Source organism: Amphiprion ocellaris, chromosome 24 (genome assembly GCF_022539595.1).
Source record: "Amphiprion ocellaris isolate individual 3 ecotype Okinawa chromosome 24, ASM2253959v1, whole genome shotgun sequence".
NCBI lineage: Eukaryota > Metazoa > Chordata > Actinopteri > Pomacentridae > Amphiprion > Amphiprion ocellaris.
The window spans coordinates 14,394,633-14,411,674 of record NC_072789.1 but is presented as its reverse complement, the minus strand read 5'-3'; the positions used below and the strand labels follow the sequence as shown (position 1 = coordinate 14,411,674).

The following is a 17,042-nucleotide window of genomic DNA, read 5'->3' as shown; positions in this document are numbered from 1 at the left end:
ACATGATGTGAATGTGGCATTTGCATTTTTAAAATTCGTGACGACGTTCTTTTGTTTGGTTGTGGGGTGGTGGTGTTGCATGTTCTCCAGGAGACAAGTGGAATGGGAGGCAGCCAGCAACCTGATCGAGGGAATCTGCCTGACCTTGCAGCGACAGCCAATCATCTCTTTCCTCCCACACCTCCGCTCGCTAATCAACGTCTGCGTTAATCTGGTATGGAAATAGGCTAGAAGAAAATCACTCGTTCCCGCTTTCTGAGTATTTTTCAAGCATCTATGTTTGTTTGTTGTCAGGTGATGGGTGTAGTTGGTCCTTCTAGCGTGGCAGACGGGTTACCTCTTCTCCACCTCAGCCCCTACCTCTCACCTCCGCTTCCTTTCAGCACAGCAGTGGTGCGGCTGGTTGCTCTCCAGATCCAGGTGCAAAACGCCTCAAACATCAAACATTCACTCTTAGCTCATCTAGTCCACATGCTGTACCTACTTAAACTTTTTACTCCACTTGTGTCCTTCCCAGGCCTTAAAGGAAGACTTTCCTCTCAGCCATGTGATCTCACCTTTCACCAATCAGGAAAGGCGAGAGGGAATGCTGCTCAACCTGCTTATTCCTTTTGTGTTGACAGTGGGGTCTGGAAGCAAAGGTAAAAGTGGATTGTAGTTGCAGGATGAGATATAAAATTCTGCTCTGTCTCTGCAACTGATTTATTGATGTAGCATCATTAAACAAAAATTTGGCAACAGCTGTGCTCTTTTTTTATGAACAGTTCTTCAGCTAATTCGAGAAAAGAGTTGAGCTGTTCTCTTTGCCTGAAACCTAAATAAGTAAAAATTTGTCTTTAAACTTAAATCTTAAAGCACTTTCTTTTTTTCCCTCTGTTTTTTCTATGTTTTGGGGAACTGATTTGTTAATTGGTCACATTAAATGACATTAAAATTAGAGTTTTAATGTCCGGAATGTAAATGCTGTTCAATTGCTTGCACACTTGTTTATATTAAATGTCTTTGCATTTATCACTCTGCAGATAGCCCCCATCTGGAGCAGCCAGAGATCTTCCTGCTCCTGCAGACTGTCATCAACATCCTTCTGCCTCCTCGGATCATTTCCACCTCCCGCACCAAGAACTTTATGCTTGATGCTTCTCCAGCTCACTGCTCCACCCCTGGTGACACAGGGAAGGATCTGCGCAGAGAGGGGTTAGCAGAGTCCACCAGCCAAGCTGCATATCTGGGTATGACTGAGAAGGTGCAGCATTTCATGTCTTCTCAGGCTCCTACCATGTTTTCATTCTCATCCTCTTTCCTCCGTCCTTCCTTCCACAGCTCTGAAGGTGGTGTTAGTTTGCTTTGAGCGCTCATTGGGAAACCAGTGGTATCGGCTGAGCCTGCAGGTGAAAGAGATGGCTCTGAGGAAGGTGGGCGGTTTGGCCTTCTGGGACTTTATCGACTTCATTGTCCGGACCCGTATCCCTATTTTTGTCCTGCTGAGACCCTTTATACAGTGCAAGGTAAATCACCAATTTCAAGTTATTCACCTCTTAAGGACTTCTATGTAACTTTCTTTGATTTACGCTCAGGTTTAAATGGTTGAAATCCTCAAAATGAATAAGTATTTGGTAGTTAAGAATAGGACTGATGTTGGATACATGACATGACATAAAATGGATAGTGTTCTTCTTAAGGTCCTTAGTGTGAGTATTTCTTTAAAAATGACACGACAAAAAATAATGCATCAGAATGAACGATAAAAAAAAAACGCCCTTCGTATATTTTACATACAGTTGTGCTCATAAGTTTACATACCCTGGCAGAATTTATGATTTCTTGGCCATTTTTCAGAGAATATGAATGATAACACAAAAACCTTTCTTTCACTCAGGGTTAGTGTTGTGCTATAGTTTTTTATTATCAAACAACTGTGTTTATTCTTTTTAAATTATAATGACAATAGGAAGTACCCAAATGGCCCTGATCAAAAGTTTACATTCCCTGGAGGTTTGGCCTGATAACAGGCACACAAGTTGACACAAAATGGTTAGAATGGCTATTAAAGATAACCATCCTCACCTGTGATCTATTTGCTTGTAATCAGTGTGTGTGTATAAAAGGTCAGTGAGTTTCTGGGCTCTTGACAGGCCCTTCATCTTTCATCCAGTGCTGCACTGATGTTTCTGGCTTCTAAATCATGGGGAAAGCAAAAGCTGATTCCTGCAGCTGTCTCCAGTCCCTGCAATTAGGTTCACTGCTTAAGGACTTTCTTAGATTTAGAGATTTTGTTAGCTTTATTCAGGCAAGCTGTTACCCCCCGTTTTAAGTGCTTATGCTAGGCTAGACAGAGAGGGAGAGGATGGGAGAAAGACGGAGTGAGACAAGCAGTGGTTGAGGATAAGGCTGGGCGGCCATGACACCTTAAGGGTCTCTGAGGAAAAGTTTTAAATTCATACTTAAGGAACGTTTTCAGTGCAGCACTTTTCCTTTAACCTTTCGATTTATTTTGGTCTCATACTTTCTTCTCTCTTACTTCTCCATCTATGCATGTTGAATAGCTGCTGACCCAACCAGCTGACTCCCAGGAGGAGATTACAGCACGTCATCACATCGCTGACCAGCTGGAGCGACGCTTCATCCCACGACCCCTCTGCAAAAGCTCCCTGTTTGCAGAGTTCAACAACGAACTCAAGATCCTCAAAGAGGCTGTGCACAGTGGCTCTGGTCAGATGTTGACACTAAAATTTAAATATATAACCAGTAACTCCCACATTTAGAATAGAGCTCACAATGGTGGCTATTTTGTTTAGGAATAATTGTCTTTATGTGTAATATAAAGAAAATTGTTTACACCTGTTGTTTCTGTTTGATCATCTCCCATCCAACAGCATACCAGGGCAAGACGTCCATTAGCACAGTGGGCACCTCTACATCAGCCTATCGCCTAAGTTTGGCCACAATGTCACGCTCCAACACTGGCACTGGCACCGTTTGGGAGCAGGACAGCCAACCATCACGGCAACCCTCGCAGGACACACTCAGCCGCACCGACGAGGATGATGAAGAGAGTCAGAAACTTTCCCCTTTTAACGGTCATTTTACTCACATTTAACTTTTTATACTGGGTGAACCCACCGTGCTCCTCTTCTTGCTCTAGATGACTCCATGAGTATTCCCAGCGTGGTGAGCGAGCATGAGGCCTTCCTGCCCAGGGTGATGTCGCAGCGACGTTTCTCCAGCCATGCCACCGGTTCAGCAGCCTCGCAACCAGAAGCCCCGCGCACCACCATGCTACCTAGCCACAGGTAACATTCCCAACACTCACAAGCATGCACACTAAAGCACACAAGTACAAACAAGTGTAGCTGCTTTTCAAGACAGGTATGATGACGCAAATTCCGCTTTTAGTTTAGACATCCTTCTTATGAACTCGACTAAGAAAAAATGCCACGTCAATCTTCCGTTAAATCTAAGCATCCTTGTTGGCTCAAAACACTGGCTGTTTAATAAATGAAGTGTCCTAGACAATATAGAGGATCTTTTATTGTAGTAGATGATACATGGCAGAAGATTTGAGACAGCAATAATCTCACAGGGTGAAACCTCAAGTGGAGCCAATAAATAGAAAAATTACATATCACCATGCAAATTTGTGTAACTTAGCTCTCTTCTCTTTCCATTTTCAGTCGCTTACTAGAGCCCAGGTTCTGACAGCATGTAGCCACTTTTTGTATATCACTTACTTTAATTAACAGTGACAAAGATAAAGGAACATTTTCTCCTTTGTTTCAACTGAGCTACATGAAAACGTATCCATCCTTCTTTACTCTCCAAATTGGCTCCACCCACTGAGGTCTAAATCAATCGGTGAGATTATTTCTGTTTCCAGGCTCCTCTGCCTTAAAGAAACTCATGCACCATTAAAATCTTGGCTTGTTTATGTAGCATGTAGAACTGAAAATAATCAACCAGTCATATCCCACAACCACAATCATATTTTTCTGTGTATATCTCTGTTGATTTATAATGTTTCTTTACTCAGCAGCCTCAGGGCAGCATTGTGAAGTAGCTAAGACTGTATCTCGATAAGAATGTTATGCTCCAACTTAGGATAGTTGTGGTAAGAGCGAACGCCCTGGCTTCCCACCCTAATAAGGAAGGAGCTCAGGATGGTGAAGGATCTCAAATAAACTCCTTAAATTCCCATTCTCCCCCTTCGACCCCCTTTTTACAGTGAACCCAATGTGCTAGATGAGTCCCAGGGCCTTCTGCAGGAGGGTAACCTCTCTAGGTACAGTGGCCCTCTCTCTGTGTGTGTCCCGTTGGTGCATTCTGGCATCTGTCTGCCACTGGGAGGGGCATCGCCTCGGGACGGCCTCCTCTATTGGCCGCCTCGCCGTTGATCACTCATCCACATCCAGTCAAATCACCTTAGCCCGTCACACCTCTCCCCCTTCTACCCACCCCCCACTCCCTGTCTCTATCTCTTTCTCTGTGGGTCAAATGTGCCTTGTCTCTGTCCCCTACCTCCCTGCCCCGTCACTTCCTTTTGAGCTCCACACTGACCCTCATCTTCTCAGCTCATCTGCTGTGCTATCCTAACCAGGCCCCTCCCCGTCCTAAAAAATACATAGCTAAAGAAGTCCCCAGGGCCAGGGAGCTCTGCCTCTGTTCCTTCTCTGTGAGCTGTGGGTCTTTATCGTTGATGTGCCATCACCAAAGTCAGCCTCTCTCCCATTGGTGCCATGGTGTTTTCATACTGTATACGTGTCTATCAGGCTTCTTGCTGATCAAATTGGGCGTCCTACTGTGGATACCAATCTGTAGGGGCAAGGGGGAACTGGGGTGGCAATCATAATACAAGGACACTTTTGCATTTTCTCTGTCCAGTTTGTTTTATGAGCAATTCAAATCTAATCTGATATGCTTCAGTTTTGGATGATATGACATTTCTATGATGTCTTGGATAAATTCTAAATGCATCAAGGACAAAAAAGGGGAAAAAATTACAGTTTTCATATTATCACACGAATTTCTCTTGTCAGGGTTGCTACTCCAGCCCCTACTATCCCCTGTTGTGTTTTCGGTGTATGAATCATGGCAGCATTGTTTATTTCTGCACTGTGACTGGGTGTCTTGTAGTATATTGAGTGTGTTGTGTAGTGAGTGAATGAGTAGAATAGCCGCAACATCTTGTTGTGATCAAAGATGTGTTCAGCTAGTGGGCACAGCTGGGGATGTGGTGGCCTGTTGGTCCCTTCATGGTCATGTATTTATGTGGTTTTTTTGTGTGTATATATGTGGGTATGTGCACCGGTAAATGCAAACATATGTGTGTGTCCATCTGATTTAATAAATCAGGGTTGCCAGTGTGCAGAGTGAACCGGGTCAACAGAATCTCCTGATCCAGCCTCCTTTAGGAAGAAAGAGAGGACTCAGACAGGTGCGTGCATCAAGCTTTTCACGTATTTTATTTAACACATGAATAAAGAAGCCTAATTTTATGGCAAAATGTCAGAACTGACTTTATCAACCAACTCCACAGAAAGGGAATTTTTAATTTTTTTTCTTTGCTCTTGAAATTATTACACAAAAGCATGCATTTGAACATGGGCAACAGTTTGAAGAAGAGCAAATGAACATTTAACTACTATGTACAGCTATAATGTGTAATAGATGCTTTAAATTAATAATGCTTAAAATTAAGAAAAGTTGAACAATTTTCATTTTAGCACATTCATGCGTGACAAAATTTGGATAAATTTAAGGAAATTAAATTATGGAAACTAAATAGGCTGTGCAAAAATAATGAAATAGAGATTTTTCTCCAAAAGAAATGTTCAAAAATCCTAAGGTGAAAATATGATTTGAAAATTTTCATTTTTTCTTAAAATATAAATATATAAATACGCAGATATTCAATTATTATCAGTTGCTGCTTTGCACGTACATGCATGCACACACATATTATCTGTGTTTTATTATTTATTATCTGCACTCATATATTTTAGTGTGCACTTAAATATATGAATAGAAAACCAGCTGATTTATAATGTTTAATTGTGAATTTCCTGCAGCTGCGACGCCCCCTGCTGTCCATTCCAAAGACCGAACCTCGTGGTCGATCTGGAGCGAGGCTTTCTACAACACGAAGGAGCATCCAGCCCAAGAACAAACCACTGGGTAACAGCACATATGATTTCATCTGCGTGTGTGTGGTGTGTATGTCTGTTTGCAGCTCGGTGATGATGAAAGCACTTAAAATTTTGACTCACTGAAAAACTAGCAGCCACACTTGCCCTGCACTTCAGATCAAGCACACAACAAGCCAAATCTAGATTGATGAACATCACATTTAACGTGTCTGTGTGCTGACTTGAACTGTCCCGTCCCCCCTCTTCACAACCTCTGTCTTTGTTCCAATGCTGTTTGTTGTACCACCTATCACCAGACTGACTCTTCTCACTCTGTTCTGTCTCATGCCTTATGTTTCGAAATAAAGAAACTTTATTGGACTGTGAAGGTGAGACACAACCCTTAACCCTCCTCTCCACCCTGCAACGGCCCACCCCTTATATCTGCAACCTCACCCAGTAGGGCGCTCTGCATGTCTGTCTTGCATCCCCTTCCAGCCCCTGCCTTCCCCTCCTGTCCCACCCCTGCCTCCACTCTTTTTGGTGGTGCTGATGTGTTAGCGAGTTGCTAGCTGGCGCTGTCGTCTCTGTTTTGACCACGTGCGCATGCATGTGTGCCCACAGCGCATGGAGACCAAAAGAGGTCAGTCACCTTTACAGAGAATCAAGGCCAGCAGGCATCTGCGGGGGCCAGCAAGCCCCCACCTCCGAGCACTGTGGACCCTCCAGCTGAGGGCAGGAAGGCCAGTCCTGCCCCTTCCAAGTCCCCAACACTGGAAGTGCCCCCAGCCTCTTCAGCCACAGTCACGGCTGACCTGCATGGACCTGCAAACACACAGGTAGGACGAGCAGAGAGAACAGTGTAGCAGGTTGGGTAGGCATCTGTTGAAACGATGCAGCTAAAATCCATCCATGTATATGTAAACTGTTCTGTGGACGTCAAGAGCCAAGCAGTCAATATTTCCAATTAAGATAGAGATACTAAATATGTAGTAAAACAATGGAATTGTAGAACAATCTAATGAAATTTAAAACTCAGGCCATTAAGTTTAGTTTTTCCAAAGTCCACATTAATTCACATTCTTGGTCCAACAATCAAAACAATAGACAAGGGTTTTTTTTTTCTTTTTTGACATAAAAGCCATATAGAAGTAACAAAATATTTATCATAAAAAGAACAGTTAATAATAGTGGTATGAAAATATTGGATTGTTTTATATTTTCAACTCAATTTTCAACTCTTAATTGGATTTATACACACGTGGACAAAATTGTTGTCCACGTGTGTATATGTAATTCTCCACTCCTGTTGTGTTGGAGTGGTGGCAGAAACTGATATCAGGTAGCTGGTGTACAATCATTGAACTGAAGTACATCTGTATGAAAGACATTTTATTGATTTAAATTTGGGTGATGTGGCCTTTAAGAGCTGTATCTCACTTTACAAGTTAAAACTACAGGAACAAGTGTATTTCCAGGTTCCTCCAGCCATCAGCAGCAAGGAGAAGAGAGAGCAGTGGGGGCTCCGGAGTAGCCTCTCCCCTCCGCCCTCCATCTCCCGTCCCTCAACTCCAACACCTCCATCCCGAACCTGCTCCCCGCTGCCCCTCTCCCGAACCTGCTCTCCCCTGCCTTTGTCCCGCACCTCTTCTCCTCTCCCTCCACCGCTCCCTCTTCTCAGCACCGCACCAGCCCCGGGACCCCCTCCGCCACCGCCGCTGCCAGCAACCCCGCTTCTTCCTCCCCCTCCGCTGGGGCCGTCCAGGATCAGAGAGAGCCCCGGGGATGAGGACACGACAGCGCTGCTGCCACGCAGTGACACCCTGCTGCAGCTTAGCGAGGAAGACGGCACCGAGAACCCCCTTCTCACCCCGCTGCTGTCCCCTCCTTCACCCCGCCGGTCGCCCCGCCGCTCCCCACTGCCCCTCTCCCCTGTTGACCTGGACCTGGATGAGTCCCATGTGTGAGGAAACGACAGGTGGATTGTATTTTTCTATCTGTAGCCTGAGGCAAAGGCCATACAGACACCTGGAGGGATGACAAACTGAAGGCTGCACAGTGTAAATTTCATAACGTTTAACAAAATTTGGACAATCTAAAGGTACACAGTTTAAACGGAACAGAATATACAGGCAGGATAATTCTCTCAGTTTGTTTGCTACCAAAAATTCACCAACATGTTTTTTGTTCCGTCTGTTGGCGCCTCATTAACGACTCAAATCCTGAAAGCTGGTTCTCTTCTCCCCTCGGCTTTGCCCCTAAACTAAACTGCGCTCCCCTCAGTTGTTTTGTTTAGTGTCTTTCCTAAATCATCAAATTCATTCTTCTATTCTGTCCGTCCTCAAGCTGAGGGTTGAATGTATATGGTCTACCTTACTTCCATCACAGAATTTTATGTTCAAATGCTGGATGTTTCAAGTCTGCCTGTGCACCCCAAGATCAGAAGTTTATTTTTTACTTATATTTTCAGTCATACACAACATTCAAAAGGATAGCATATACTACTTTATTAAAAATTAGAGAAGGATTGTTATTTACCTAATGTCTATATTTTGATGTCTATATTGAAAAAGAAGATGCTCTAACTTGTACAGCCTTCGAAAGGATGATTATATTAAGAGCCGTTCTAAAACTAAAGTGGGTGACTGAACTTAGCACCTTTTTATTAAATGAAGTAAAGGGAATAAATATACATAACAGTATATGTATTTTAAACTTTATGTGCTGTCAGATGAGAAGAGATGTTGTAACCATAAGTCTATGAGATTTTTATATCTTAGAAAAACATGTTAGTTTTTTTCTGTGTCGAATATACTGCAAAAATGTTCATGGAACAAGCTGAGGAAAGTTTTAGTTGGATAGTAAAGGGCAGAATTTCAGTTAGATCCATGGAGTATAACTGAATTTGTGTTTTTAAAAAAGTCTTTCATGTTAGTGGGACTGTATTGAAATCTCTTAGAAAGATAAACCAGGAGTTAGAAAAACATGTACTGACCAGATGAAAGATGGACTTTCCACTGTAATTTAAAACCTTGAGTTTGGAACTTGGCTGTCCCCACCTTAGGTTTTTTAAACCCATACTACCATGTGGTGGTGTTTGGTGGTTTAAGCCAACCCCCTCAAACCACCAAACATACCCTGCTTTATTGTCTATTTTACCCTAAATGGGACCAAAATGTACAACATGAACATCAAGCTCAATTGGAGAAGACTTGAAAACAATGATTGCGACCACAGACTATTTAGGAAAATTCTAACACGATAGTAAACAGTTTCTCATACAGTCTCAACAGAGGAGTCGCCCCCTGCTGGCCATTAGAAAGGATGCAGATCTGTTCACTTTTCAAAAGCAGAAAGAATGTCCATCGTTTATAAAGGATTAGTTGTTTTTGCCAGTCAGCTATGTTGCTACATTACAGGAACTCTAGTGCAGTTGAAGTCAAACTATCTTGGCCTCAGCTGCACTGATTTTCATAGCTGCCCCAACTGAATGGAAATGAAATGCAGAATCAGCTATAGCCCCTTTAACTTGAATGATATCGCCGTTTTTTGTGCTTTATCTGTTTGTTTGCATTATTTTCTTCTGAAAGAAAACTGCACTGGAACTGACAGAGCTGAAGAAAACCAGGACTTAAACAACGGCTCCATTGTTAAGTAGATTCTGCAGTAGATAACTGCTGCTGTCACTGAGCAATCACCATGTCCACCATATGTCCCATGATTCTACAGTGTATCTTGTGCTGCTCCATGTCTCAGCAGAGTATTTTATTTGTGACCAAAGACTGTATCTCTATGTTGTGTTTCGGTGGTCTCCACAGTTATATCAGCTAAAACTAGCAGTTATATTAACAAAAAAAGGCATATATTATGTACAAAAGACACTTGTTCTGATGTTGCAGTGCCGGTCATGCCGTTCTCTTTGTGTCTGTGATGTTGTCTTATGTTCAGACCAGTGGGGCAGGAGAGATTCTTTTTATTGCAACTGTGAAAAAGTGATGCAGTAGATAGCCATTACCTCGTTGCTCATTCCATGCCTTAAACAGAGAAACATCTCTGTCGATATCAACATGTCTGTGTATATCACTTTAATCACTCTGGTGAAAGCCTCATACCTCCTGAAAACAGATCTACTATCAGCTTGCCCACTAACAGGGGGAAGCTTCTTTTCTCTCTCTCTCTCTTTTCTCTCTTCTTTCTACAATTGCATTCGCTGTGTCACTTTGCATTTGCAAGGCTCTACTTGCGTCTTCGTCCAATAGGTAGTGATGGCTGATCGAGGCTTTGTTGAAGCTTCGACACTTCATTCAAAACACGGTTCATTACTCCAGGCCTCAATGACACACAGCTCGAGTCGGACATCTAGTGGTCAATAAAATGAAGTGCAATCAAGACGTGGTCATTGGTTGATGGATTGTTTTGGATATGATTCGCCATGCACACATTCACACAGGAATTGAGGAAATGAAGCAGCGACTCACCCTCGTTCTCTGTCTTTTCTCCATGCTGAGGCTCATGTCTCTGAATGCATGTGGACTCCACACAGAGACCAAAAGAACAGGTGTTTTCAGGGAGGAGAAAAGTAAAGGTGATGTGTTTACAGGAGACCAGGTGGGACGAGAAAATTGTGGATGAAATTCAGAAGGAGTGGAGGGGAGGATGTTTTGTCTCTAACGGTACACCGGCGGCACAGGGAGAAGCAGTGCTGGTTCCAGAGGAATTCATGGAAACTGTGAAAATAATAGGTAAAGATCAGGATGGTAGACTAATTATAACTGAATTTAAATATAATAACGAAACATGCAGGGTCATAAATGTGCATTTAGATCATTTTGTGGATCATTGTGGACATTTTGCATCTGTTTAAGGTTTTTCTGTTCAATTTGCTATTCTTAATGTATTTTGTGTGTTTACAGCTAAGAAGGGTCAACCTAACAGGCTCCCTTGGTTGATGATTGGATCGACATTATTTATGACATATACAAAATGGAAAGATTGACATATTATCTCAAACTCCGTCAAGACGCGTTTGCCAATATATGGTCTAAGTGGACTGTACATATAGCTCCCAGAAGAGCAGAATTTATATGATACATACCATGTTTTTAACTCAAATATTTACCTTCCTCCCAGTTCTATGATATATATGTAGTTCTGTTGGTACCAGACAGAATCTTTAATGAAAGATAATACACGAGTTAACACATATTTAAACATTTATCCTTTCTCTCCTTCTCCTACTTCTGATTCTGCATATGAAAGACAAGTGATAATAAGGAGGAAAACTTTAGTGGGATATTTCTGTTATCATTTAAGCTTTATTTTTTAAAATGTATTTCTCTTTCCCTCAGTCTGCCTAATTCTTTTCCTTCAAGAATACCCTCGTGACTTGTGTATTTACACTTGTGACATGGTTGGAATGTGCTCCGTAAACCTCTGGATACCAATAAATAATAAATTACAAAAAAAAAAAGAAGGGTCAACCTAACTTCAGTAAGGGGGATGTGGTGTTATCCAGAATCTGCCACTAGAGGGCAGACCATGCATCGATATTATCTGAGTACTGCATGAGAAGAGACAACTGAGAAGAACTGCATTGTTGTTGCAGCCAGTTAATAAAGAGGCTCAGTGATTACTCAAAGCAGCAATCTGTATTTGCAAAAGAACCCAACACAACAGCTGCTGCTCATTCATTGGACACAGCATCAGGAAACGATTTCAAGCAGAAGATCCACCACTGGCTGTCAACTAAAACCTCTCTGGGTTTTGAAAATCCAACAAGTGAACTGATTCTGCCTCCACGTTTTCTGTTTGTTGGTTCCTCCTCCGACCAGCAGGCGGCGCCTCCTGCTTTGGATTGAGGCTGTTTGTGAGGAAGTTGAGGTCGATCAGCTGCAGCTGATTCTGGTTTGTTGTTGTTCCTGTTGTGGCTGTACAGTAACTACAGATACAGGATGCAGGACAGTGAATCCAGGTGAGTAGGTTTATTCTGTGTTGTCTCTGCACTCCTTCATGCTGGAGTTGACATCAAATAATGATTCGAGACTTTCAAAGCTTCAAGTTTTAATCTGAGGCTTCAAAAGATGCTGCTGCTGGTTTTAAAGTGAATTAGTTGAAGATTCTCTCTGAGTGACTTTTTGTTGTGATGTTTGCTGCTGCGTCATTTTAAAAGCAGATGATCCATGTAGACCACATATTTAGTCCCGGTATCATCAGGAACGTTCCAATACTGGAGACAAAGTGTCCCGTTTTAGAAATGAAGAGCAAACGATGATATTAGAGAAACACAAAGATGATAAACTCCTAAGACAGACTGACAGTAACACAGCTGCAGCAGCTGAAGGAGGGAAAGCTGCAAAAACTGCAGACTGTGTGAAAGTTAACAGGATAAACAATATTACTACCAAATGATCAGCTCACAAGTAGATCAGACTCTAATTCCAACTGAGTTAGGTAAAGTTGGCAAGATATTCACAGATTCGGACTTCCGGCCTCAATAACTCATGGGATATACGTTGTAAAAACATAAACAATGCCTCTTTCAAATCGTTGTAAGCTAGACAATGTGCTACAAGGCCAGTTTTATCAAAAGTCGCTGCCTTTCAAGCTGCAGAAATAACATTGATGTCTATGAGCAGTTGGCTGTGCGACGAGTGAACAGGGACCGTCTGCAAATAGCAAAACCGCTGCAACAGCGAAGAGAGGCACTACACAAATATTCAATAACTTAACTTTTATACACTGTAGCGTCACCAAATTTACTGCAGCCATCAATTGTGTCTTGCTGGTCATACTACAAGTCTTGGTTTGATGCTAAATACAAAATCTGAATTTTAAGGAATTTTCATTATTGTCTTATTATTTTATTAGGCATAAAATTCAATAACTTCACTCTTATGAATTGTAGTATCACCAAAATCACTGGAGCCTTCAATTATCTCCTGCAGGTCATACCACAACTCTTGGTTTGATGCTAAATAAAAAAATCTGAATTTTAAGGAATTTTTATTATTTTATTATTATTTTATTAGGCATAAAATTCAATAACTTCACTCTTATGAATTGTAGTATCACCAAAATCACTGGAGCCTTCAGTTGTCTCCTGCTGGTCATACTACAACTCTTGGTTTGACACTAAATACAAAAATCTGAATTTTGAGCAATTTTTATTATTTAATTCTTATTTTATTAGTCATAAAATTCAATAACTTCACTCTTATGTACTGTAGTGTCATCAAATTCACTGGAGCCATCAGTTGGCTCCTGATTGTCATACTGCCAGCTGCTCATAGACATCAATGTTATTTCTGCAGCTTGAAATACAGCGACTTTTGATAAAACTGGCCTTGTAGCACATTGTCTAGCTTACAACGATTTGAAAGAGGCATTGTTTATGTTTTTACAACGTATATCCCATGAGTTATTGAGGCCGGAAGTCCGAATCTGTGAATATCTTGCCAACTTTACCTAACTACAGTTCGATGGATGCTTCCTGGCAAACCGGCTTGGGAGCATTTGAAACAGAGTCAGTGGTATTAAATAAAACTCGAGGGTTGTGGCGGTTTGACTCAATGACTCCAGCTAAGTGAGCCCTTTTGGCTTCCTTAACCACAGTCTGATAGTCTCTCCAGCAGTCTTTTAAAATTAAAAACGACACTTGCAGCTTGTCCTTCTTCCAGCTGCGCTCAGCTCTACCACACTCCCTCCTCACTGCTCCAGTTGCGTCGTTGAACCAGGGCTCCAGTTTTGCTCTACGATGTGCAGTCTTTAAAGGAGCCACGGAGTTCAGAACACCTTGACAGAATAGAATGGAACCATGAGCTGAGTTTCTCTGTATCCATAGAGGATAAACTAGAGGGGACGCAGAGCTGATTAAAAGCAGCGGAGAAGCGACCGGCAGAGAGAGAGTTAAAAACCCGACAGTACCGAGCAGGAGCGCTGGATTTAAGACCAGCACACGGAAAGCTGACATTAAAAATCACAGGCTTATGATCAGAGAATACGTTATCACCGATCTCAATATTCGACACAGACAATCCATAAGACAGAACCAGGTCTAACGTGTGTCCGTGTTCATGTGTGGGACCCGACACACACTGAACCACATTAAAAGAGGCAATAAGACTTAGAAAGTCCTTCACCAGCCGCTTATCGGGACAGCACACACGAATATTAAAATGCACAATATTTCTCCTGTCTGGATTAAATTTCAGAAATACAGTTTAGATTTACTAAATATTCCAGGAATTCTTGCTCTCAGTTTGACCATAGAAATGAACTTGTTGTTGAGGCAGTTTGTGTTTGAGTTTTTCTGCCTCGAGCTTCATCACCAGTGATGTTCAGGACTCATTCTTGTATTTTACACTCTCTGATGTTTTCTTTTCTTCATGTCTAGTGTGTGAATCATTTCTGGTTTGTCTCTTCAGTGTCTCATGTGGCCCTGCAGCTTCTCCTCCTCCACCTCCTCCTGAAGCCTTCATCTTCTTCATCATCAGCTGCTCAGTGACTCTGTTGGACGTCTCACCGTGTGGCAGCAGCTCAGGTCAGTGGTGAAGATCCTCTTTATCAGCTCCACACCCACAGACGTAGTGAACGCAGCATCTGTTGTTGTGCTAATAAGAAGCTGCGGCTGAGCAGCAGCAGCTCTGTTCACTCCAGCCTCAGTCACACATGGAGTCAGAGCAACACTCTGTCAGAGCTGATTCCTCAATGTTAGATCTGATTAATCTCTCTCTAGTAACAGGTTATGTACCACAGGCTTTTAAGGTTGCTGTAATCAAACCTTTACTTAAAAAGCCCACTCTAGATCCAGATGTTTTAGCCAACTATAGACCAATTTCCAACCTCCCATTTCTCTCCAAAATTCTGGAAAGAACAGTTGCAAATCAATTATGTGAACATTTACAAAGGAATAGCTTGTTTGAAGAGTTTCAGTCAGGCTTCAGAGTGCATCATAGCACAGAAACAGCTCTGGTGAAAGTTACTAATGACCTTCTCATAGCGTCAGATAATGGACTGGTCTCTATACTTATTTTATTGGACCTTAGTGCAGCATTCGATACAATCGACCACAAACTTTTATTACAGCGACTAGAACATTCTATTGGCATTAAAGGGACAGCACTGGACTGGTTTAAATCCTACTTATCAGACAGGTTCCAGTTTGTGCATGTCAACAATGACTCTTCTGAGCATACTAGGGTTAATCATGGAGTTCCTCAGGGTTCTGTCTTAGGACCAATACTGTTCACATTATACATGCTTCCCTTAGGCAACATTATTAGGAAGCACTGTATTAATTTCCATTGTTATGCTGACGACACTCAATTGTATTTATCTATGAAGCCAAATGAAACTAATCAGCTAGCTAGACTGCAAGATTGTCTTAAGGACATAAAGATCTGGATGACCTATAATTTCTTACTACTAAATTCAGACAAGACTGAAGTCATTGTATTTGGCCCCAAACATCTTAGAGAATTGCTTTCAAAGCATATAGCTACTCTGGATGGCATTACATTGGCCTCCAGTACTACTGTGAGGAACCTCGGTGTTATCTTTGACCAGGACATGTCATTTAACTCGCACATAAAACAAATCTGTAGGACTTCCTTTTTCCACCTGAGAAATATTGTGAAAATCAGGAACATCCTGTCTCAGAGTGATGCAGAAAAACTAGTCTATGCATTTGTTACTTCTAGGCTTGACTACTGTAATTCCTTATTATCAGGTTGTCCCAATAGCTTTCTGAAACATCTACAGCTGATCCATAATGCTGCAGCCAGAGTACTGACGGGAGTTAGCAAGAGCCACTGTCGCCTTTTGGCTTGCTCTGGGGGTCAGGCATATGGGTTCTGTAAAGCGTCTCGAGACAATTTGACTGTAATTGGCGCTATATAAATAAAATTGAATTGAAAATTGAATTGAACTGAGAGCTCTCAGCAGTTTTCTACCCATTTAAGAACAGGACAAACCGAACAAGCTGTTGTATTGATTTGTCCACGATTTCCTCTCATGTGTCCATTTTAAGGAGTTTGCAGTCAACCAAGGCCGACTCAGAATCACTCCCACCGGGAAGATCTGTGAAGGAAGGTCCACCCGGCTGGTCCAGAAGCTCCGGTCCAGCAGAGCAGCGTCAGGATGGAGACGTAACCGGGTGAGTTAACTAGAGAGGCGACACATTCACATAGAAAATCCAACAATTCCTTCTGTTTTTACAGTTTGTGACTCTGGTAAATGGTGTCATTTTTTAAAGACAACAGCTGGTGGTTTTGGGCTTCACAGATTGAACCTAAATGCTTTTCTTAAACAAACTGCTGAGCTGCTGCACAGTGAAATGTTTGAGTGGAGCTCAGGATGAAAGCATCAGAGCTGTTTTACATGTTTTTATGTTCAGCTAATATCATTTCCTCTGGACAATGTTTGTGGTGTTAGAAGTGGACGTTTGCAGGGAGTTTTCAGTTGTAATACTTAAATGCATAAATATTTGCAGTGGTGGTTTCACTGCAAGCATCTACTGATGTCACCAGTGAAGTAAATAAAAACAGCATTTGTTGAACTTTACGCCTCTCAGTGTCTGCAGTTAGTTTAGCTGAATCAATGCAAAGATATTTCTATTTTGAAGATGTTTTGTCAGAGCTAAGAAAGAAGTAAGAGATCCTGCAGGTGATTGTTGAGTGCTGTTGAGGAATTTGAATGTAGAGGAATAGCAAAGAGATTTTGAAGATATTTAAGCCATAAGTTGTATTTTATTTGTTTGCTGTTCTCTCCCATTTGTAGTGAAGAGAAGTGATTTGACATGAAGAATGTGATTTGTGTGGCTTTGAAATTGTGTTAAAAATGTAAAAATGAGTGATGAGGAGAAGAGTGCGACTTTTTAGTATTGTGTTTTTTAGCGTGTTCTTTAAAAGTTGTAGGTAGATTATC

At 41.9% G+C, this 17,042-nt stretch overlaps 1 protein-coding gene across 21 annotated transcripts in view; it reads left to right on the top strand.

Annotated features, from left to right (window-relative positions):
* The window catches only part of LOC111572256 (protein unc-80 homolog), a 48,407-nt gene extending 37,899 nt beyond the window's left edge, over positions 1-10,508 (top strand). For 15 of the 21 annotated variants that reach the window (XM_023275960.3, XM_023275951.3, XM_035950808.2 and 12 more), the window contains 14 exons: positions 91-214; positions 295-420; positions 518-641; positions 1,023-1,229; positions 1,321-1,505; positions 2,544-2,709; positions 2,874-3,053; positions 3,143-3,290; positions 4,220-4,276; positions 5,347-5,428; positions 6,063-6,168; positions 6,488-6,508; positions 6,744-6,958; positions 7,598-10,508. In XM_023275960.3, the coding sequence (XP_023131728.2) occupies positions 91-214; positions 295-420; positions 518-641; positions 1,023-1,229; positions 1,321-1,505; positions 2,544-2,709; positions 2,874-3,053; positions 3,143-3,290; positions 4,220-4,276; positions 5,347-5,428; positions 6,063-6,168; positions 6,488-6,508; positions 6,744-6,958; positions 7,598-8,086 (2,230 nt within the window). In that variant the 3' untranslated portion in view covers positions 8,087-10,508. The remainder of the gene's footprint in view (positions 1-90; positions 215-294; positions 421-517; positions 642-1,022; positions 1,230-1,320; positions 1,506-2,543; positions 2,710-2,873; positions 3,054-3,142; positions 3,291-4,219; positions 4,277-5,346; positions 5,429-6,062; positions 6,169-6,487; positions 6,509-6,743; positions 6,959-7,597) is intronic. The other 6 variants (XM_035950815.2, XM_055008530.1, XM_055008526.1 and 3 more) reach the window with 3 other exon arrangements.
* Positions 10,509-17,042: the final 6,534 nt, after the last annotated feature.